This window comes from Plectropomus leopardus, chromosome 4 (assembly GCF_026936395.1).
Source record: "Plectropomus leopardus strain MGB_pleo_1.0 chromosome 4, ASM2693639v1, whole genome shotgun sequence".
NCBI lineage: Eukaryota > Metazoa > Chordata > Actinopteri > Perciformes > Serranidae > Plectropomus > Plectropomus leopardus.
Genome location: NC_142179.1, coordinates 26104847 through 26127472, shown reverse-complemented (window position 1 = coordinate 26127472; position 22626 = coordinate 26104847). Strand labels below are relative to the sequence as shown.

The 22626-nt window shown below is 39.9% G+C and overlaps 3 protein-coding genes and 1 long non-coding RNA gene across 8 annotated transcripts in view; 3 read left to right on the top strand and 1 right to left on the bottom strand.

Annotated features, from left to right (window-relative positions):
* The first annotated feature begins 1922 nt into the window (after positions 1-1922).
* On the top strand, positions 1923-7347 carry polr3d (polymerase (RNA) III (DNA directed) polypeptide D). Of its 2 annotated transcripts, none has more exons than XM_042487936.2 (9): positions 1923-2062; positions 3063-3224; positions 3359-3402; positions 3499-3653; positions 3768-3892; positions 3986-4145; positions 5324-5571; positions 5653-5805; positions 6887-7347. In XM_042487936.2, exons 2-9 carry the CDS (start codon positions 3069-3071, stop codon positions 7001-7003), a joined length of 1158 nt encoding a protein of 385 aa, XP_042343870.1. In that variant the 5' UTR covers positions 1923-2062; positions 3063-3068; the 3' UTR covers positions 7004-7347. The 2 variants fall into 2 exon arrangements, with proteins under 2 accessions (XP_042343870.1, XP_087933083.1); XM_088076957.1 differs by having other exon boundaries at positions 1956-2116.
* Positions 3421-12375, bottom strand: LOC121944216 (uncharacterized). 4 transcript variants are annotated; one of them, XR_015776470.1, is made up of 5 exons: positions 12261-12375; positions 11356-11487; positions 7522-7623; positions 5413-5553; positions 3421-3626 (listed from the first exon to the last, which is right to left on the bottom strand). It is a non-coding gene; the product is annotated as an uncharacterized LOC121944216 (long non-coding RNA). The 4 variants fall into 4 exon arrangements; XR_015776471.1 differs by lacking the exons at positions 11356-11487; positions 12261-12375 and adding an exon at positions 9315-9439; XR_015776472.1 differs by lacking the exons at positions 11356-11487; positions 12261-12375 and adding an exon at positions 9001-9307.
* On the top strand, positions 8451-22478 carry LOC121944214 (glycerol-3-phosphate acyltransferase 4). The gene is made up of 13 exons (XM_088076953.1): positions 8451-8608; positions 9362-10009; positions 12989-13058; positions 13163-13463; positions 15577-15651; positions 15750-15839; positions 18758-18851; positions 18965-19080; positions 19332-19387; positions 19508-19593; positions 19703-19831; positions 20025-20104; positions 21035-22478. Exons 2-13 carry the CDS (start codon positions 9842-9844, stop codon positions 21141-21143), a joined length of 1374 nt encoding a protein of 457 aa, XP_087933079.1. The 5' UTR covers positions 8451-8608; positions 9362-9841; the 3' UTR covers positions 21144-22478.
* Positions 22436-22626, top strand: part of inpp5l (inositol polyphosphate-5-phosphatase L) — a 23181-nt gene continuing 22990 nt past the window's right edge. Inside the window, exon 1 of the mRNA XM_088076956.1 lies at positions 22436-22571. Within this exon, the coding sequence (XP_087933082.1) occupies positions 22554-22571 (18 nt within the window). The 5' untranslated portion in view covers positions 22436-22553. The remainder of the gene's footprint in view (positions 22572-22626) is intronic.

Below are 22626 nucleotides of genomic sequence, written 5' to 3'. Positions count from 1 at the left end.
AATTTCAGTAGAGATTAAAGAGACCCTTCCCAGATTAATAGATAATCTGCTGTTAAAACAATGGATATGGGCGTGGAATAAAGACAGATAACAAAAGGGATCAGCTGATAGTGAGAGTCCTTTCACATAATATTTGTGTTTTTAAAAAAATGACAGATATATTGCCATGATTCCTCAGACTGTGTGTGGTATTGAAAAGCTTCATTTATTTCCAGCCAGCCACAGAAAAGTGATACCCTCAGAGTGTAATTAAACTACAATCATCCATCATTAGTCATGCCGTAACAGTCTGCCTCTGTCCAAATGACCCTCTCAGCTCCAGAGGTGGGAATAGTCGCTTTGTTAAAGGAGGGCTGGCTGTGAGTCTAGTGAGAAGAGACTTTGGCTCCATTTACATAAACCATTTGTGATGCCTTAAAAATGTGTGTATTTCAATGATGCCTGAACATTAGCATATTTTAACATATTTTTTTTTAAAAGTTGATTTATTCATCATAACCTACCCTCTGCATATCAGGACACCGACCCCAAGGTCCCTGCATTATCAGCTGGACCAGACACCACCAGGTTGGAGTGGATGTCTGGCCCAGAGCACTGAAACAGTCAGAAGTAGCCTGAGGCAGGGATTTATTTCTCCTTGTTGTTTTTTCAGTGGGAGATGCAGGAAGGTTCCAGAACAACTTGTACTTTATAATTTCAAGCATCATATTTGCATTTTTTTGTGTGTGCATCAATGCAGTCTATGGTACCAAATTAAAGACAAATTTCACAAGTATGCTGACTCAGTGTTTATGGATATAATATGGGCATCTTATCTACATTTGGGTACATGGATGAGTCGCTCATGACTGCGTTTTCAAGTGTACACCACCAAACCTCTATGTATATTTGAATTATATTTAAAGTCACACATTTACACATATACAATTTTAATAAAAGTTACACATTAATAATGTGATGCGATGCAATACGATACAATATGATACGATTTCCCCATAGGGAAATTTGTCTTGGACTCAGATGCTGCATCCATAAGTGCCTTCACAGTCACAATAAATTAACCCTGAATGAACAGAACAGCACTAACTGCACAGAATTACATCAATAAATTGTGCATGGTCCAAATTGCACTATTATTGTTATTATTATTTGTGATTAATAAATCAATCATAGTGTCACATCTGGTAAATATATCAACAGTAAATAAAACTCATGTTATGATATTAAACCAGATATGGTCTTAGTTTTCTTAATGATAGGCTATAGATTTGGTGTTTTCTTAAAATATTTTACTGGACTTTTCTAGCAAAGAGAACACCATGGAGAATGGCTCTGCCTGTTTGGTTAACCTACAAAGAAATATTCACTGATATAGCGAAAATAAACTTCTCTGTTCCTCCATAACCAAGTTATTGGAATACCACATAGTGTCATTTTCACATCAATATGTACATTAAAATGAAACTGTGTATATTATCAGTATATTGTAGCCCTATATCATTATCCATTAGCTCTGTTTTGGCCTTTTGAGTAGGCAGCCGGGGCTATTGCAACTGCGTATTTAACAATTTAAAAATATAACCTAATGCATTGCATAATAAATGTAGCAGGTGGGTTCTGAAGTTCTAAACTCTACATTATATTATTCAGTATGTTAACAAGTAGTATAATTAATCTAAAATGTTTTGTTTTTCTCAGTGTATTGAAAAGTAAGCCATGTAAATTACCTTACCCTCCTTACATTTTGTAAATCAGTTGCACTTTGTTAATTGACTGCGCATATTAGCCTGTTATTGATTCATATATAAACTCATAATATTTATTATAATCCACAAAACAACGGAATTATAACAGTTTTCCAAAGAGGCTCGTGTTTGAATATGCGCGTGTTTCTGCGCAGGTTTGATCCACGTGAACTCAGAGAGTGATGACGATGCGGAAGTGTCATGGCGCCGTGCGGCATGCAGTGTCAGAAGCAGCACTAGCACAAAACAACTTGGTATGACTCTTCTCTGACAACTGTGGACTAAATATCCATTTCGGACATCAGGGGAGTCATAGCGTAAGTATCTGGAGAAGTATAGCAGGTCAGCAGTTGCTCCTGACAGCGTTAGAGGTCAGTGTGCTGCATTGTATGTCTGTATTCGTGTTTTCATGTGGCCACGTGTTGCTGAATTTATGCCACTGTTGACGCAATAACATGAAATATTACAAGCCAAAATCTTCATATGCAAAAAGTTGAAAGTGGTCGTAAGTTTGTACACGTAAAATGGCTGTCATTTGATAATGTCACTGAACAAGAGGCGGTGCTGTGGTGAAAGAGCAAAGGCCCGTTTGTTTGTTTGTTTGTTTGTTTGTTTGTTCGGTTTAGTTTTAGTTCAGAGAAACTACCTAAAAATAATTACTTTACAAAAAATGTCATTAAAGGACGTTTTGGTTAAGCCTGAACAGACTAATTTGCCAGCACACAGGGGCACTCTTAAATCAACCTAATCTAATCTGAAAATATCTGTTTTACAACGATCAGTGACTCCATCCTCTGTGTTAGAACTGTTTACTATTCAATGCAAAATAAGTTTTCTCTATCTATCTCTATCTGGCTGTCTGTGATGTTGTCTATTTTAATTTGTCATCTATTTTATTTGAATCAATCTATTTCAGTTTGTCTTTTAATTTATTATTTTATTCTGTCTCAATCGTGTTTAATTCGATTAACAGTACCATTATTTCAGTGTACGCTGCTGCTAATATTCTTTGAATTGTATTTACTCTTTTGTTATGTAATTGTTTCTCTCTTGTTTAATTCTTCTTTAAATGTTGTCTGGCATTATTGTCTGGCTCCTATAGTTATGTGACCTCTGCAAGAAACTCTTCTTGCTTCTGCTTTGCCTTATTTGTCAAAGCTTTGAAAACTCTGTTTTGTGCCAAATAAATAAAGTTTATTATTATTATTATTGTTGTTATTATTATTATTATCTGTTCTTATGTCCACGCTATAACATTAATTCTGATAGGAATATTTTCATTTGTATTCATATTATTAATCAGCCACATGTCTCCAGTTTAGGATGGCGGATTCAGGCTCAGGTGACGGTCAACGTGTGCCAACCCCTGGAGGGAGTGGTGTTGGACTGCTGGTGGGCCGCCGAACGCCCGCCGCCCTCTCCACAGGCCGTCTCCCATCAATGCGATCAAGAGACCTCACCCTGGGGGGAGTGAAGAAGGTAATGTACTGTGTATCACACTGTTAGAGATGATCATTGTCATCAGGAAATGCTCAAATGCACAACCAATGTCTTGTTGCTCCTCGTTCTTGTTCTCAAACTAACGTACTGTTTTGTGTTTCTTTTTTGTTTAGAAAACCTTTACACCCAACATAATTGGTCGAAGAGTTAAAGATGAGTAAGTTCTCAACTCAGCTCAACAGTAAGCACACGTTTATTCAACTTTCTGTTTGACTGTTGATGATGATGCTAATGAGTTTATTTCTTGTAACAGAACAAAAGCTGAAGAGGGGCAGAGGAGAGACAGGAGGGATGCAGGTCGCGGTCGAGGTCCGAGAGATAGAGGCAGGGGCAGGGGTCGTCCAGAGGTCATCCAGTCCCACTCTATCTTTGAGCAGGGCCCTGCAGAGATGATGATGAAAAAGCGAGGTAGGATTCAGCTGATTGTCTGCTCACTCTGCTCTACTGATGACCACTTACACAGTCTGTATTACATGTGGTTAATTGCGTCTTGCTTTAAGTACCTCTGTGTCGCCCACACAGGTAGCTATGAAAATGAGAAAGAAGCTCCGAGCACGGGACCTTCACCCATCATCAATATTAAAAAGGAGAAGAGAGAGACAGAGGAAGAGACCAAAGAGATTCTTGCCAAGCTGGAGCGAGATAATGTGAGTCCCTTCAGTTGTGGCTCATCTTTATTAAATTGCCTTATTTTGCATTTTTCTTTCATTTAACTCATCTTCTCTATTGAATTCTTTCAGTTTATAGAAGATCCGTATCTGAGGAGTGAGCAGATGAGCTGCCCCGTCCAGCTCCCCCTTGCTGTATCGGGATGGGGATTCACAGAGGAATTTAATAAGGCTGCTGTTAAAACTGAGAAGGTGGAGGACGATGGTGAACCCATGGAACATGCAGTTGAAGGTAACAAGAGGAGCTAAAAGATCTTGTATCTACGTATCCAAATGAGCAACACAAGGCACATGTATTTATAAAGCACATTTCATACCCAAAGTCAAACCAAAGTGCTTGGATTAATCAAGTCAAAGTTCATTGTAGTCCAGTCTCAAAGCATGCCTCAAAGGGCTGTACAAACCGCATGTTCAATTTAATTTCAATATAATTTTGATCTATTAAGTCCAATGTCACAAATCACAATTTGCCTCATAGGGCTTTACAACCGGGTTTCCTGCGGATCCTTAAAACATCCTAAAAGGCATTGAATTTATTACTCTAAAAATAAGGCCTTAATTGGTGTTAAAATATCTTAAATCAGTCTTTCAAAAGTCTTAGAAATACTAAGAAATGGCGACTAGGGGTTTCATAAATCTTTTTTTCTGATGTTATATTGCAAAATCTAAACATAAAGGGTAACTTAAAAAAAGAAACAATAATTCACCCAAATGCCTCTCGCATTAACGTCACCAAAAAGTTATGTTATCTTAAAATAAATAATTGGTAAAAAACACTCTCTCATCTTTAGTAATTGATGTCGGTTCATGTTTTTTTCCTCAAATTTCATACCGAGTGGCATTAAAAAAGTCTTTAAAAGAAGGTAAGGACACTGTTTAAAACATACATCCCTCTGTCCTTACGGGGTAAAAAAAATGGGAGAAACTTCAGGAAGAGCAACTGAGGAGGGACCCCTCTGCAGTAGATGAATAACATGAATTACTTTAACAATGATTATGGATATATGAATAAAAATAATAGTGGGCGGGTCATGCCTAAAAACAGTAGTAAGCAATGTAAAACATAAAAATGCTTAGAACACAAAAATGTATAGAGGTGAGTTATACTACATACAAAGAATTACAAATGGAAGATTTGACACAGACAAAAGTAAAACAAATCACATTAGCAAAATATACCAAAAATGTACAGATTGAGATAACACATATGCAGAACTCAGAAATGTGTAACATACAGAACAGCTGCGGTTTAGTAGGAGGGGTTGGTTTATGACCAGATGGATAGAAAAGTAGGAAAGAGCATAAATAGAAAGTGAGAAAGAGAAGACGAGAGACATCTGTGCAGACTGAACTGATAGTTTGTGAAAGCAGGAAATTAATCTCCCAAAATACACTTTATCTTCTCCTCAGTGAAACAGGAGCCGGAGGAAACTGCGATAAAGAAGTCAGAGGGACCTTTCAGGCCCCCTCCCCTCCCTGAGCCTGAAGTTCTTCCTGACCTGCTGCATAGATGGAGTCTGAGCAAAGGGGAGGAGCTGTTCTTCATGCAGATGCCCGACACGCTGCCTGGTCAGCCCCCGACCATAGAGCACAAGCCGACGAAGACAGAGGTGCAGTCTGAGGACGGACAGTCCGTGCTCCTGAAAACAGAGTCGCAGGTAGATAAAGCTGTCGTCTACATGTTAAATATGCCATTATATTAAGGTCAGGTGTGTAAACGGTAGTATGGTCTTAAACAGGAGGAGGAAGCTGAAGATAATAACTGCAGTCTGAAAGACCTGCGGGAGGGTCTCATAGGAAAGATGCTGGTGCGGAAATCTGGTCGGGTCCAGCTCATACTGGGACAAGTGACACTGGATGTGTCCTTGGGAGCGTCATGCTCTTTCCTTCAGGTATGATCGTATTATTGTTGTGCCTCTTTCTGTCTATGTTCTACCCTTTTTCCATTTCCCTGACTCCCCACGTAAGTCTAGCACAGCAGGGATTCGCGTCTCGATGACAGCAGGGCTACCCGCTTAAATGTGTCTTTAACTGATAATGGACATGTCTTGTAGAGGACATTTAAAAGCAGCAGGCTTATCCATGGCGAAAATCCCCACTTAAGGGAACACACATGCCTGCATCTTTAACCAACTTTCATGCGCGTGCCGGGAGGTCGCATCTGAGGTTGCTAAGCGACCATAAACAGCACTATATCATACCCACTTAACAGAAATCCTGAGTGCAGAGCTGATCTTCGTCCAGGTGTTTCTGAAGTGGGTGTTCGGCCTAAAATATAATCTGTGGGAGAGATGTAAAGCTCAGGTTATCCCTGCATTAAAGTGATCAACTTCTCCTCCATATTTACCGGAATAATTGGAGGAAAGGAGAGGTATCTGCATGCTGTGATTGTTTTTTTCCTGATCATATGACATTCAGTGTACGCTGCTGCGTTTCAAAAGTTGAAATCTGTTCATCTCAGGGCTTGACTGTGGCGCCCTGAAAAATAGGTGCTCAGTTACACACGTGTTTTTGATTGTGCCAGTGCTGTGTCTCCATTGAAAACAATAGAATGAAGCATGCAAAAGATGCAGCATCTGTACGGCCTCTTATTTTGCTGCAAGTGTTTTTCTGTCAAAGATTAGGCAGGTAAAACATTTATTTTGTTATGTAAACGCTTTTATTATGAAGCAGCAAAATAAGGAAACATCGTATTTTCATCAGAAGCAACTTAACATGACTCTTGTACAGCTGAAAGTGGACATGAAGTGGTAAAATAAAAGCAGGACACGGGAGAGAAACTAAACTTCTAACCACAAAGATTCAGTGAGATGCTATAAAAAGAATTTTTAAAACGCCTTTCTCTCTGCTGTCCTGCACGGTCCTGAGTGATCTACAGGCATCTCTTATATAATTTTATCATAGAATAAATATTTAAGTTCCCGCATAATCAACATTTCTGACGTGCTTTTCTTCCCCACCCCGTTTTCGCAGGAGCTGGTCTCTATTGGTTCGGAGGGAAGAACAGGTGACCTGACTGTATTAGGGAATGTCAAACATAAAATGGTTTGCTCCCCAGACTTTGAGGCTCTACTGGAGAGCAGCGCTTGATGCTCGTCACAGCGCTGGAGTGCACACGTGGTGGGTTGTGATGTTGACAAGACGTTTACTTTGACGATGGACTGTCCCTTTGGAAATCTGACATCCTACTAAAGTATGATGGCGGTCGATTGTGCTTCTGTATTTTCAGACTGGCTGTAATAACATATTGAAGGACACTATCTATAAATATGAAACACAACTAAAGTTTTAGTTTCTTATTGAATAGGCATATTAATTCAGGGTTTAGTGGTTGAATGGTGTGCCAAATACTGTTTTCATTTCTCTAGATCTGAGATTACTTGACAAGACTGTACATGGATGTAAATGTGTGAATAAAGAAAAGTTTTTGTTAATCCAGCATGTCAGTGTCAGATGCTTTCAATCAGCAGTCAAATGTTTTTCAGGCAAAGGGCCCCTCAGCTGAAAAACACACAGAGCAGGGACCCCGACTACATATTTTATAAAACTGTGGTTCCACTCGAGATAATTCTCTGAATATTTTTGGGTCTTCTCTTGTTTGCGCTTGCCTGTAGCTGTAAAGTCAGCAGCAGTCATTGCATGGCTAGGTGCACTGGCCTCACTCTGCACTTTCTCTGGTGGTTTCAGAGGTGGATGGTATGACAGATTCTCTGTGGACAAAAAAGTGCCAAACAGAGATTTAGCATTAGATATCTCACGTGATTGGCCAAGGCTTCACACTTAGACTGCGTTAGGGTTGTGTACTGCAATTCAATAGATTGTATGAAAAGGCCAATATATCTTTACTAATAATAATTTGGATTTAGGTTAATGTATATTTTCATACAGATTTTGAACTTTTGAAAAAAGTTAATTAAATGATCAAACAATAATTTAGAGACCCCCCTGCAGTAATTCTGAGGACCCAGGCTTAAAATTATTGGTTCACCTAAAATAATTATCTATATCTATATCTATATCTATATCTATCTATATATATCTATCTATCTATCTATCTATCTATCTATCTATCTATATATATATATATATATATATATATATATATATGTATATATGTATATATGTATATATATATATATATATATATATATATATATATATATATATATATATATATATATATATATATATATATATATCTCACATGCAGATATGTTTTTTAGTTTTATGTTTTGCTTAGGTTTGAGATATGTGATATAACTATCCATACCTTTTGCCTTTTGTTTGTGCTGATGGAATCAAGAAATCAGAAATGCTCTTCTCTATATATATATATATGCAGTCCATTGCATTAGAACATTTACCAATATTTCCTGTTTTCAAATTTTTCAGTTTTCCTCATAGTGCATCGCTTTAATCAAAACATTGCTCTATAGCGCCACCGGTGGTCATACATCGTGTGTTTATAATTTTAAAAGTCGGTGCAGTGCTTTATTTCAGCCGCCAGGTGTCGGGACAGAGCTGAGTGTGCTGTTTGAGCAGAGGGCTGCTGGTGTGTGATAACCACAGAGTCGCCCGCTGTCTGGCTGCTCATGTTGTTCGCCGGGTGGAGTTTGGCTTCAGTCCGCAAGACAAAGACGGCTGATTGACCAGTGAAAGCCCGCTGTACCGGCACAGGACGTACCGTGACTGGAGGTAAGTTAATCGTTGAGTCTGTTAAACTGCATGCATGATAACTGCTGGTTAGGATAAAGACCTGTGACATACCAAGTTCGCGTTACTAAACCGAGCTTGTAACAAAAAGGTTGGCTCAGCATTTCATGTCCACCCGGACGGTACTCTGAAGGGCTGAGCGCGAGCTAGCGGAGCGAGGTGGAGCACGCCAGCAGACAGTATGTAGCATAACCGTTTGCTCGGAGGCCACAAGCTAACTTTGGGTATTAAATGGTCCGTGTGGGCACATGAGTCTTGAGTCTCGCCACTAGCTTAGCTTTTGCTTGTATGCTAATTGCCTTTGTGGGACTGGGGGGCTGCTGAATTATCCTGGAAAGCGTTGGGTGTTAACTGTAGTGATGAGGCTAGCTTACCCTGTGTCCCCGGGATGGAGCCTGCTGTTAGCATCATCAGAGGAGGACGAAGGCCTCCGTCGTTATCTCTGCACTGCTGCTGATAACAGCAACGTTAGCTTTAAAACTTATCTTGCCCCTCGCTGAAAAGGGATACATTTCCGTTAATCAGCCTTTCCCTAAGATTAGAGGCATCTGTTTCTCCTCAGAATAGCCGAGGCTATCGCTAACTTTGCTCACCGGGTATTCAAAATGCACACACTTGATACAGTGACACGTTTTCCGTCTTGCATTATTAAATTACACGAGATGTGCTCGGGTCACAGCGGACATACCGGTGTGGCATGGATCAGCCTGACCGTTTGTTTGTACATCTTTGCAGGTCGGTGTTACGCTGAGCTGCGGAGCCCCCGGACCCTCACCAGACAAGAGACCCACCTGCTGTGCCCAGTGTGTTTTTGTTTCATTGTTTACATCTCTGTCGCCAGAGGGAGGCTTTGCTCACATAGCAAAGGACATCTGCAGCAAGGATCCACATCATTTCAGCAGCTGCTTTGAAGATTTAACATCTCCTCTCCTGGAGTTCAGCTTGAGTTTTCAGGAACCGATTGATGGTGAAAATAATGAAATTCATTGGTATTGCCCAAGAGGGCAACGTCAAGATGGTCGCTTGTACTTGTATTGATTATCTGCTCAGTGTGCGGAGAAGCTCCATCCCCTAGTTATCTTGATGAAGGCCTTTTTCTGACAAAAGATAAGGGCCACTTGGGGCCAGGAGGTGGATTGCTGTACGTCCTCTGCCATCTGCTCTGCCCTCTGATTTCAACTATTTGATCGATTTCATCGCCCTCCTGACTTCAAGATGGAGCTCTTCTTCAACCCTTTTGACAACTTGGTGTGTATCCTGTTGGGCATCTCCTTCACCGTGTGGTTCACCCTGCTGCTGGTCTTCATCATCGTGCCTGCCATCTTTGGGGTGTCCTTTGGCATTAGACGTCTTTACATGAAAACTTTGTTAAAGGTCTTTGAGGTAAGAGTTTGGTGCATTATGACTCATTACTTTATGTGTATTTAATGAAATGCAAATTGCAGTCATAATTGATAACTTTAGGTCAGAGCTACGACCATTAATCGATAAATTGGTTGGGTAGTTAGCTGAAAGCAAAATAATTAGCAACTATTTTGATATTTTTTTGATTTGCAACAAAAAAGTAAACCATTTGCTGGTTCCAGCTTTTTAAATGTGAGAATTTGATGCTTCTCTGTGTCGTTTATGATTAGGAAATGAAGACTGTTTGGGTTTTGGACTGTGTATAGACAAAAGAAGCAAATTGAAAATGTCTCTTTGGGTTCTGGGAGATTGTGATCAGTTTTTGTTGTTTCTTTTTCATAATTTTGTACACTTTATACGAAAAGATTAATTGTAAAAATCTACAGATTAGTCAATCATGAAAATAATAACTACTTGCAGCCCTACTTTTGGTTGAAGCTGACGATTGAGCGGAAACTGAATACAAACAACAGCGGTTGTCACTTTTCTTCAAAGACAGCTTGTATTTGCTTTGGCTGTACTTTACATCCGCCCCTTCAATCAACATTCACAACAGTCATTTCTGCTTCTTGAAAGTAGAGCTACGTTGATTAATCGAGTAGTTATCCACTATTAAATTAATAGCAAACCAATTTGATAAGAGATTCATCAGTATGAGTTGTTTTTTTAAGTCCAGTTTGTCTGATTCCAGCTTCAGTGATGTGATAACTGTCTGGTTTATTCACTCCTCTATGACAGTAAACTGTATCTTTTTGGTTTGTGGACAGTTCAAGGCAGTTGAGGATGCCATCTTGGGCTTTTGAAAAAATTGAGCCATTTTTCACATTTTTTAAACATTTTATAGACCAAACAACTAATAGATTGATAAAGAAAATAATCCGCAGATTAATAGATAGCAAATATAATGGTTAGTTGCAGCCTTATTGGAAAGCAGTTACTGATAATATATATATATATATATATATATATATATATATATATATATATATATATATATATATATATATATATAAATTTGCTTGTCTCACATGCGCCTTTCAGATGCAGACTTAATGCTCTAGCATCCAGCCAGTGGCCATTGTATTCACTGGCTGATACAGATTGACATCTCTGCCACAGAGCCAGTCTCCCCATGTTATGTAACTGGAGAAAACTGCTACAGACCTTGTCAGTAACTGTAGTCTGTGACACGGCTCCAACAGCCTGGAATATCGCTTGCTGATTTGCATTTTTCACTTTCTAGAAATGAGTTTAAATCACCAGCGATGGCAGTAATACATCAGCCTCATTGTGCAATGTGGCACGTTCAAGAAGTCAATATTTACCATTTAATGGTCTCCTCGCCTGTCTGACTCCAGACACAGTTGTCAGGTTCCTCTCCTGCTATCTCTGGTTTATCCTCGCTAGTAAAGCCGTCATCTCTTACCAACATGTACCTCTGAGAGCAGATCCTGTGCCTGAAATAAATGGACCAGTGGGAGATATTAGAGACGTTCTTAGCTCTTGATTCCTGTAGCATCCTTGAGATTAAGAGAAAAGGTCAAAGGACAGATGTATTATAGACTTTGCAAACCTGAAGCATTGTGTAATGGTTTGTACTATTTCAATTTGCCTCAATTTCAGGCTTGTGTGTTATGTTTGCCTTTGGCATCATAAGGTGCACAACTAACACCTCACCCACTGTGGCATTTTGTTTTTGCATTTAGGTATGCTCCACCTCTCTCCACCCTAAGAATCATAACTGTCACCTGCTGCCACATGACAATATGTTGACACAGGGTTACATCTTGTCATGACATGCTTTAAAGTAGCTGTTAAGACAGATAAAGGAATGTGAGATTGGTTTGTACTGTGTGTGCCTATTATTTAGATCAACCAAATTGATATATCACTGCTGTGGGCTAAATGTCTTTAGTCTTCAGACTTTTCAGACAGATAGTAGAGTGGGTTTGCTTTAAGTAGGCTGTCAGCATGTATCTCTGAAACACAAAGACAAAACTGGTTCAAGTTTGCCCAAAGTCATAAAAAGTGTGTCTGCAGTTAATGTAAAGTAAGTAGACATCTAAAAATGATCTGATTTTTGATGTATCCATTTTTACAGCGTGACTTATGTAAGCAACTTCACTGTTGTTCCAACATTCCTGGAATTTATTTGGCGAGTGCCCCAGGCTAATTCCAATGTTTTCAGCATGCATGCCTGCCTCACATTACTGTGTATGAGTACACTTACAGTCGTGCAATTTGTTGAGCTCTCATCGATGGGTGCAGACAAACCTCGGAGCTATCATGTGCTCTGGTATGAACTGTAGTGTGAGAACGTTGGCTAAGTAAAACTCCTCCTTAGTGAAACACCTCCCAGTCCATAGTTTTCTGATTGTTCCCACTTGTCTTCCAGCTAGTACACGTTGTCCTTTTCCTGCCTCTCAGTGGACACTGCCGGTTCGTTTTTGTCTACATGTTGAAGAGGGAGAAGTGGGCATTGTAATGTTTGTGCCTTCGAGCAGTGCTGTGCTCACAGATAAGCCATGCATATTATTGGCCCACGATGAAAATTTGGAATCTAATTTCCTCAACTTTGTTGAAGTGTTGCACCCTGACAGTTTAGTACATTAACAAACAAACCCAGATTAGAAAGATAATCATTTGAAAACTTGATCAGGCAGCAGCTGTGACTCTGATCATAATAAAGAACCCGTTGATTGAGTTCCTTAAATGTTCAAATTTAGAAAGTCAGATATCACACCAGTTTGCTAATAGTGGCAGCAGGTTGCAACAGAAAATTTTTTAACATGCTGACTGGGCTCTTTTTTTCTTAATAAAACATGAACTGTGTGTTTAAGACTCACAATAGACAACTGTTAAATGTGTCATTAATGAATTCACTGATGAAGTAGCATCACATGCTGCGTTCTATGTGTTTTAGGTGTTTTCTACACACCCTTTGTTCTTTCTTTGTAGTGGGCCACGCTGAGGATAGAGAGAGGAGCAAAAGAAAAGAATCACCTCTTGTACAAACCCTACTCAAATGGTAAGATGCATGTTTTTTTTTTCTGCATGTGTGCATGTTCAGCAGATGCATTTTTTTCTCGAGACAAGTATTGCTAACATCCTTTCTCTTCGAACTGTTTCAAGCTATCATTGCCAGGGAGCCCACCTCCTTGGAGGAGGAGATCAAGGAGATCCGGCGAAGCGGAAGCAACAGAGACCTCAACTCAGCCCCTGAGTTTGAGATGTCTGACATCTTCTATTTTGCTCGGCGGGGAGTGGAGAGCATCATGGACGATGAGGTGACCAAGCGGTTCAGTGCTGAGGAGTTGGAGTCCTGGAATCTGCTGACCCGCAGCAACAACAACTTCCACTACATCAGCCTGAGGCTGACCGTCCTATGGGGGCTGGGCCTGCTGATCCGCTACGGCTTCCTGCTGCCTCTCAGGTATTATCTCTTACACAGAGGTTGTTTTATGTTAGAGGAGTAACCCTGATCACACATGCTTTTGAGGGAACTGAACACAGTGAGACAGGCGGGGCCTGGACGGGACTTTAGCTCCTTCTGCACAAATAAACACCTAAAAAACATATACCAAAATTTGCAGGGTCATTAATTAAAAGCTGCTGACAGTAAAACTTGGTCCATGAATACAGCAGCAACAGCAAATGTGTTTTCCATTTCAACTTGTGTTTTCTTGTTTGTTTTAACTAAATTCTGCTTTTGGATATCACTTCAAGGTTATCACCCGTTGCGTATCTGATGCAAAACCTTAGTGATAAACCCTGAGGTTGTTTTTTTAACTTTTTAAGTGATTTGTTTGTCTACTGTCACAATTCTGATTTTACATTTAAAACAGCTCCAGTGATCAAATTAAAAGCAGGATTGGAGATTCTGCCTGTTTTATTTATATATTTATTTTTTGAATTTGAAAAACATAAATGACAGTTGTCAAATCCAGGCCCTCGGGAAGTGTGCTGGGCTTTACAGCTTGCGGCCTAAAACAGACTTGACTTACATGGTGAAAGAGACATCTGTAAATCTGTGGATACATTTTTCTGAGCACCACAACCTCCGCAGTGTGAGTCGTTACTCTATCGAGGTTTAGTCCATTTGGGCCGATGACATTTGCAAAGTCTAGAAAAGCTGAAGGATTAAATCACTTTATCCTCATTCAAGTTAACAGAGTTCTAAATCAGAAGTAGCCGGCTTGGTCCGCAGTAGTCTCTAGTGTGCCTGCTCTGTGGGTTGCACACTGTGGAGGAAACACCGATCATCCGGGTAATTTTATACGTGGCAGTTGAACTATTTTAGCACTAAGCTACATTCCGAAGAATGAACAGAGACCTGCTTTTAATGCTGTATGCAGTTCTTAAACATCCACGATCAAACCTAGGATCAATTGATCTTTAAATCAAAAATTAAATCAAATTGTGGTTTTGGAGTATCATGACACCTCTTATCTACTCAGTGTTACAATTTTTGGCACACATTTTGGCACATACAACAGCACTGGCAAGTGTCTTTGTCCCTGTCAAATAGAAATCAACCCAGTGAGGTGGTGTGACAGCTGAAGTAGAAAAATGCACCAACTGTGCATGCTGGGTAGTCCAGGATGTCACACTGGTTACAGAACCAGTGTGACATCCTTACCATTACCTGTGCATGATCGCTGGCCCTAGAGGCAATCCCAGCATGGATTAAACAAGAAGTAGACTAAAGGACAGGTCTCCAGTCCTTCACAGGGCGAAGTATATACCCAGGCAACACAACACAACTAACCCAAACCCATGGCCAATTTAATGTTCAACCCACCTATAAAAATGTTTAGATTTGGGCAGACAGCATGGGGCCTAGGGCTGCTCCAGAACACACAAGTTAAGTGCTGGCACATGCAGTGAGTTAAAGAGGGAGATCCTCATTCGGGGTCAGCTTAGACAGTCACAGGGACAGTGACTCAGTACTAAGCTTGGCTGGCCCATTTCCAGCTGCCTGTGGGGACACAAATCAGGCCACTGCTGCACAGACAGACATCGTTCTAGTCTCCCATCCAGTGAATAGATTCTCTCATTCACTGCTTGTCTGGTTAGATATTGACCTGGCTCGCTCGCTAGCATGAAACCCTCACCTCTGTGTATGTCTAATCCTCACCCAATTTAATCAGCACCTTCTCCAACCCTGAATGATTGGTTCATCCAGATTAAGTCGACCTGTTGGCCAGCGTAATCATCTTCTAATATGCCCTCCTGCCGGCTCTGGAGTCTATTATCAGAGACAGTGGGGAGCAGAGGAGGGCGTGAAACTTTTAATTGATAACCTGAGCCCTGCTACCCCTGGATAACATTATTCATGACCTTTACATGGAGTATGACCCTTACACATAGTACAGAAGGACACTTTTATGGTCTTAGATTTAAATGCCAGTAAAACATCATTTAGTTTTTAATTTGTTAAACCAAAAGGTGGAATCCTTCCCCTCTGTAGTTTACAGTGTTGGTGTCGTTTGCTAAAAGGCCCCCCGTTTGTAAGTTTAGGTGTAACCTACCTGTCTGTCTTTCAGGGTAACTCTTGCCTTCACTGGTGTAGGCCTCCTTGTGTTCCTCACCTGTGTTATTGGGCTCCTGCCAAATGGAAGGTAAAGCTGATATTTTTTATTGAAAATAAAGTAATGAATAAATGTATACTGCCTTGACACACAAAGTAAATCATGCTGTTGTACGGTCTTTTTTGCAGGATGAAAAACTTTCTGAGTGAAAAAGTCCATTTGATGTGCTACAGAATATGTGTCAGAGCTCTGACTGCCATTATAACATACCATGACAGGTAAGGGACATTTGCTGTTGTTTCACACCTCTTTAAATTATGTGACCGATGATTATAGTTGGTGTGAACCCATTTCAAACCTGTTTGACTCATCTTAGAGCAGTATTGTTTTAACAAAGTGGTAATAGACTTACTGGTAAAATGTTTACAGTCCTTCTGAGATAAAGACAGGATATGTTAAAGGGAAGATAAAGCACATGGGTTATTCGGCCCATGATGTACTCTAAAATACTGTATGCAAACACATGTGACACTCAGGTAATTTAATCAGAGGTAATGATTGTCACCAGTATTAATGAAAGCAAACAATGATCCATGAAAGACCCATAGCAGCCAGACTGGTTTCCTCAACCCATACACACTGGCAGTTGGGACAGTAACACCTGTATATTTTTGATGAAAGGATGCTATTACTGTAGATATTTTTACTAACCTGAAAATTACTTTTTCAAATATTTTAACTCCACACATTTTCACTTTCATTAATTCATCCTTTATTTAAATCTCGAGGAAACACTGAGGGCAAGCCCTCATTTTCAATGATGTTGAGAGCACAGAGAAAACACAAAGAAAGAACTAACAACAACAACAACAACAACAGACCGAACATCATTAAAAACTGCATTCAAAAGCGCAGTTCTTGGTAATCACAGTTTTAAGCTGGCCCATAGTTACAGTTGTGTTGAGTTTAAATGTACATTGTAAGATGTTCCAGGTAGATGCAGCAGCAAAACTGAATGCAGTTTTTCCAAATTCAGTATTTGTCCAGGGGACATCACACATTAAGCAATCACTTGCGTGTAGAATAATTACTCTGTGACCAGTTTAGTAAAGTGCTGAGGTATGGTGGCATATTGCCTTATATGGAGGCTCTCTGAAAATGTTCCTACATTACCTGGTTATTCTTTTGTTTTTGCCACCAATTTGGTCAATCTCATCATAACAGTTAGCATGATAGGGGCTGCTGCTGGTTGATCATTTTTTGTATGCTTCAGTGTTTGTAGTTTCTCATCTTCTGGGTCCATTTCTTAATTTCTTTTCTGATTGTGTACTGTGCCCTGATAACCTATCTCAAGGTCTTTTGTTTTTAACGCTGATGCTTCAGTGTTTGTAGTTTCTCAACTTCTTGGTCAATTTCTCAATTTCTTTCCTGGTTAACTGCATGTAGCCACCCCCTCTGCACATGGTCAAAGCTCACCAAAAGCCTCAAGTAAAAAGCAGTACATAAGTGTAGCAGTGCTGCTGTTAATTATTGACATCACTAAAAAAAATCCAGTTTTATTGGGACGGCGCTCTGCACTGATGCTTGCTCGTTAGCTGTTGTGGAACAATTGGTTAACAAAAAATATCACACACAAACAGTGTTAATGTTACAAATGGTGTGTTAAGAGTTTGACGCTAAAAAGCACTGTGCTTTTGGTAAAACACTTTTACAAAAGCTAACAAATATTTCAACAGAAAGCATGCTGCAACTAATAGCTTTCCAAATGCCATGGCTCTGAAACAGAAGTTCCCTTCTGAAAAAGTTAACTTAGGTTCAAAGCTCACAGAATGTGTAATTTAGAGGGATATTGAAACAAAAAACAAGCCACTCAAATGTTGCTCTTTTAACACAGTCCCATTTTTCTTTTCTCTTGAACATGATCCTCCACAGACCCCTCGCCTGACAGGAAAGGGGTCTGCGTGCGATTACATAATGGATGATGAGTTATCTTTAGAGAACAGAAACCTGGGTGTGTTAGCACTTGTAATGTGAGCACCCAGAGTGTGAGTTTGAAAGGGAGGGTGCCTGGGGCGAGACTCAGACAGTCTAAATTCATATTCATTGCAGCAAGCATATGAGCAAGGGTGAAGCACAAAATCCCTCGTCAGTATTGCGTTCTCATACATAAAAACAGGACACATTTAATCAAACTGCAGTCATTTTGTAGGCATAAAGCACGATGCTCAGAGCTGCTGACTCCTCATAGCCTTTTTTTTTTTACCTCTTATTTAAATATGGTTGAGTAAGAAACTAAGAGGAACATGAAGTCACAGAGAGTGTGTTTTTATAGCGCGGATGGGCACATGCAACAGGATGTGGAGGAGGAAGTTGACGCTTAATGTATTTGCTGATCAACTGTAGTTTGTAACAGCTGTTGTTGTTTTTGGTTAACTGCAGCGCAGGCTTGACTGTACTTGAAACTAAACGGTTAATATGATGTTTGAGATCAAGGGACTTTGTTGGTGAGACTACTCATCATTTGAGTATTTATGTTCTCATATCTGGAAGTGCCAGCCAAAAAGATGTTTCTTACTGTAATGTGAATTAGCTTGATGATTTTACTCGTCACTACTTTGTGAAATCATATGTTAGAGAAGTAATTGACACAATTAAAAAAAAACAAACAAACAAACAATGAAATATATAATTATTTCTATCATTAAATTAACTCTGTAAAAAGATACTCAAAGGTGACGTAAGAACTGTTTTATTCCTTGCTGCCTTCTGAATGTCTGCCGTCAGGGCCTGGCCTGTTGTAACACGCACTCTCTACTCTCAGGCTAAAAATACATAAGTGACAGAGGAAGTTTTGCTCTCCCGCTCTCTCTATTTAAGATTGTAACTCTATCTTTGGAATGTGGACTCAGTAGGTTTCGGGTCCTGCATGCTCTTGGGGTCAAAGCTCTTAACATATCCACCATCGGTTGCTTTGTTTTCCCCTCAAGAAAAGTGACCGAGCAGTGGACCAAAGGGTTCCCGCAGTTTCTGTAGAGAATACTCTTGACCTCTGATTCGATTGCTTTCTTTATTGTCGTATTGTTCACTAAAAGTGTATTTTATCAGTTGCCAACATTGTTTCAGTTCATGATAACATCCTCCAGGAAGTGCCTTCATGATACATAGTTTAACCGTCTTCCTGTTTCCACTTTTACAGGGAGAATAAACCCAAAAATGGAGGTATCTGTGTCGCCAACCACACCTCACCCATTGATGTCATCATCCTGGCCAGCGATGGCTGCTATGCTATGGTAACTATAGTGCTGCTAAGCAGGAAGCTACATAAATATTGACACAGGTCCCCTTTTGCAGTTGCAGCTGCTCATCTGTTGAAATGACATTTGTGTTTGCACTGTGTTGTCAGGTTGGCCAAATTCACGGTGGCTTGATGGGGGTCATTCAGAGATCCATGGTCAAGGCCTGCCCACACATTTGGTTCGAGCGTTCAGAAGTCAAAGACAGACATCTAGTGGCCAAAAGGTAGCATTACAGCATGTGTTTTTAGTCCATTATTGTTATTGTACTGTTTTACCCCCTAAGCCTAAAAGACATCTTTGTAGTATTCAGTAAGTTTTTGAGAAGTGCATTTTTACATTAAATTTGATTGTCATTTTTTTGTTTGTTTGTGTAACTGGAAAAATATAGTTGGTTTGTTTTAAAGTTCTAATATTGTGTTTTAATCATATCAGTGGGATTTTTTTTAAATAACCTACATACGTCTTGCATTGCAGATTGAGTGACCATGTAGAAGATAAATCTAAACTGCCTATTCTCATTTTCCCAGAAGGTGAGCTTTTTCAATTATCTGGCACAGGAATACTTTCTAATCACACTATAGCCATCTACTTTTTTTTTTTAAAGCCCCAGAAGTCTTAATTTATTTTACATAAACACTCTACATCCCCAGGTACCTGCATCAACAACACGTCAGTGATGATGTTTAAAAAGGGCAGCTTTGAGATTGGCGCCACAGTCTACCCCGTGGCTATCAAGGTGAGTCTGTTTGTCCTTTGTGAGATGTTATTATTACATGCTACATCTCATTCCATCAACATTTGGTCAAAATAATACGTGCACTGATTATTTATTCTCGTGCTTACAGTATGACCCCCGATTTGGAGACGCCTTCTGGAATAGCAGTAAGTTTGGAATGGTCAACTACCTGTTACGTATGATGAGCAGCTGGGCCATCGTCTGCAGCGTGTGGTACCTTCCTCCCATGTCTAGAGAGGTGAGACTCCACGATTAAATCAAGACTTCCCAATAGTTTACCCCTTCTTTCTTGGAAGAAACAACATATTGTCAAAGCTAATTGTTTTGTTGCATCTAACATTTACAATGAGCAAGTTCATTAAAGCCATGATGTTACTGATTTGTTATGACCTCTTGTTTTGTGTTACATTTATGCCAATCTTCTACAACAGGAGGATGAGGACGCTGTACAGTTTGCCAATCGTGTAAAGGCAGCCATAGCCAGGCAAGGTGGACTGGTCGACCTCCTGTGGTAAGATAACTCCCATTCAAGTCAAAAATTTGACCACTTTTATATATTGCAACACAAGGCTGACTATTCATTTTAAACTGCTGTTGTGGGTTAATAGACATTTTCACAGCAGATATTGACAAGGCATGGTAGGAAAAGCAAAGGCGTAATCAATAATATTAAAAAAGAATGTATTCATTTAACTGAGCCATTGTTATTGTTATTGTTTCCACCCGTGTGTTTCCTGCTATGACTAAAAATAGTTGCAGGAGTAGTTATAGTAGAGTTTCAACAAGTAGTGTGAGTGAGATGGTGCAACTTGATATCACACAACTTTTATGAAAAGCTCATGTAATCACCACAACTGACACATGAAGTCAGTGAAAATATTAAAATAAGCTTAGGATCTAAAACATTTTTTACCATTGAGATGTTAACTTTTCAGTCACAGCTGTATCTATTAATATTAATTATGGATGCATTCATTTTTCACTGTTCTGGTTTCAAGGCCCCGGCTCTTGTGCATGTTGACTCACTGGCACTGAAATCAATCAGCACCATCACTGGCATTATTAGTTATACCTGAGCTTTTTCTGCAGTAACAAGCCCATTCTGTTCAGTGTAACGCTACAGACTGTTGTGTTGAGACCAGTTTAAAACTTATTTTACACAATATGGATTAGATTGTAGGAAATATTAGTAGTAAACATTAAGGTAGTGTGAAAATAATATTTTCAGTCTATATTGTATGGAAATGGATAGGAGTTTCTGTTTTTTTCTGGTCACTATATTTACTGCATGGCAAATCCATTGCAGTGTCATAAGCAGCATGTTTGTGAGGAGCACTTGCTCTGCATTTCATGTTCTGTGTTAGGACCTAATCAAGAACAGAACATGGTGAACTGCGTAACTGTCTACGCCATCAATCACTAATTTCAGACTCTTTTGTAGGGATGGAGGATTGAAGCGTGGAAAGGTAAAAGATACCTTTAAAGAAGAGCAGCAGAAGCTGTACAGTAAAATGCTGGTGGGTACCCAAGAAGACCGCAGTCGCTCCTGAAGGACCTGTGTGAAGCTGGACTGGATTGGAGACCCACTTGGGCACCGCTGACTAAACAGGCAGTCAGCAGGGCTGCCTCTCTATTGGAGCTCCTGGACTGGAAAATTCCCTCTCTGATGTCAACAGTACTCCATTTGGCTTCCTTGGTCACTGCCTCGGCCGGGCATGTTCAGTTTGCGTCGCTGTTACGGGTCATTCTGAGTCTGCTGCCCTTTGTTGGAATAGCTGGACTGAAGCCCCGCTTGCATTAGAATGAAAATAAGGTGCACACAGAAAAGGAGCATTGTCTTCCTTGTTGGCAGTCTTTTGAGGGAAATCTTGTATTATTGTCATCATTGAGTTCCTGTCTTTGTTTGGTAGTTTTTTAATTTTCATTTTACTGTCATGTTTGTATCACACTGTGTTGCAGTTACAGAGCTGATTATACCTGGGACATAGACGAGAGTTATTGTAGATAAGAACCAGTTTGGTCTAAAGAAAAACCTGTGACTGAGTTGGGGTTTTTGCATGACTGGCTTGTGCCCATAATTTAGGGCACAATGCAAGATTTTGTTACATTTCAAATATTTTTATGGGCTTTTTCCAAGAGAAAAAAAACATGTATTTTAAGCTTTGTGTTTTACATTAAGACTTGTATCAACACACGGTCACTGTGGAGTTACATTGCAGATGAGCTCTTGATATGTTGTCTGTTTCTGTGTTTCTTCCATGGAATGTGTAAATCTTCACATGATGAAATGGAAATTGTGTACCCACAGTAACTTGGACAAAGGGACATGGAGTGAGGTGATAATCTTCATTCTCCCACCTAATAATGCAGCATAACTGGAGTAAAAGGGTTCATAGTCCATTCATTAAGAGTTTATTTGGGATGCCTATAGCATTGTCCCTTTAAGGCACACAGATAGTGATGTAGGATAATGACTATCACAGTTGGTCTCCTGACTCTAAAGCATAGTTAAAATGACATTTAAATGATAACATATTCATACTAATACACTTCCTAACATGACATCATGTACTTGATTGGCTTCCTGCTTGTGCAGTAACCATCTTGCCTATTTTATTTTAAGTGAACTCTGAAAGCTGTTGTCTTTATTTCCCCCTCATCAGTGGTCTCTCTCCTACTTGGCAGCCTCTTCAAGGAGGTTTCAAGGAGAGACAGAGTGCAGCTGTAGTCTGGACTCCCCGTTAGGGTGGAGTTAAAGAACAGTGGACGGCCTTGATGGTTTCTCCCTGAGGCCCTCGTCCCTGTGGTGTACTGTTATCAGGGACGGTCATTTAGATTGTGTCAGATTTGTTCATCAAAATAAATGTTCAAGAATGTGACTCTAACTGTTGACTTATGGTCTTTTCTGCTGTAGGCACCAAGGCGTGATAAAATTACAGAAACGTGAAACCAGAAGTCCAATGACATGGCTGCAGCAGGTGAATGTTATCCTTTTTCCACCAAATCATTTCTGGTTTTTGGACCAGTTCTGGT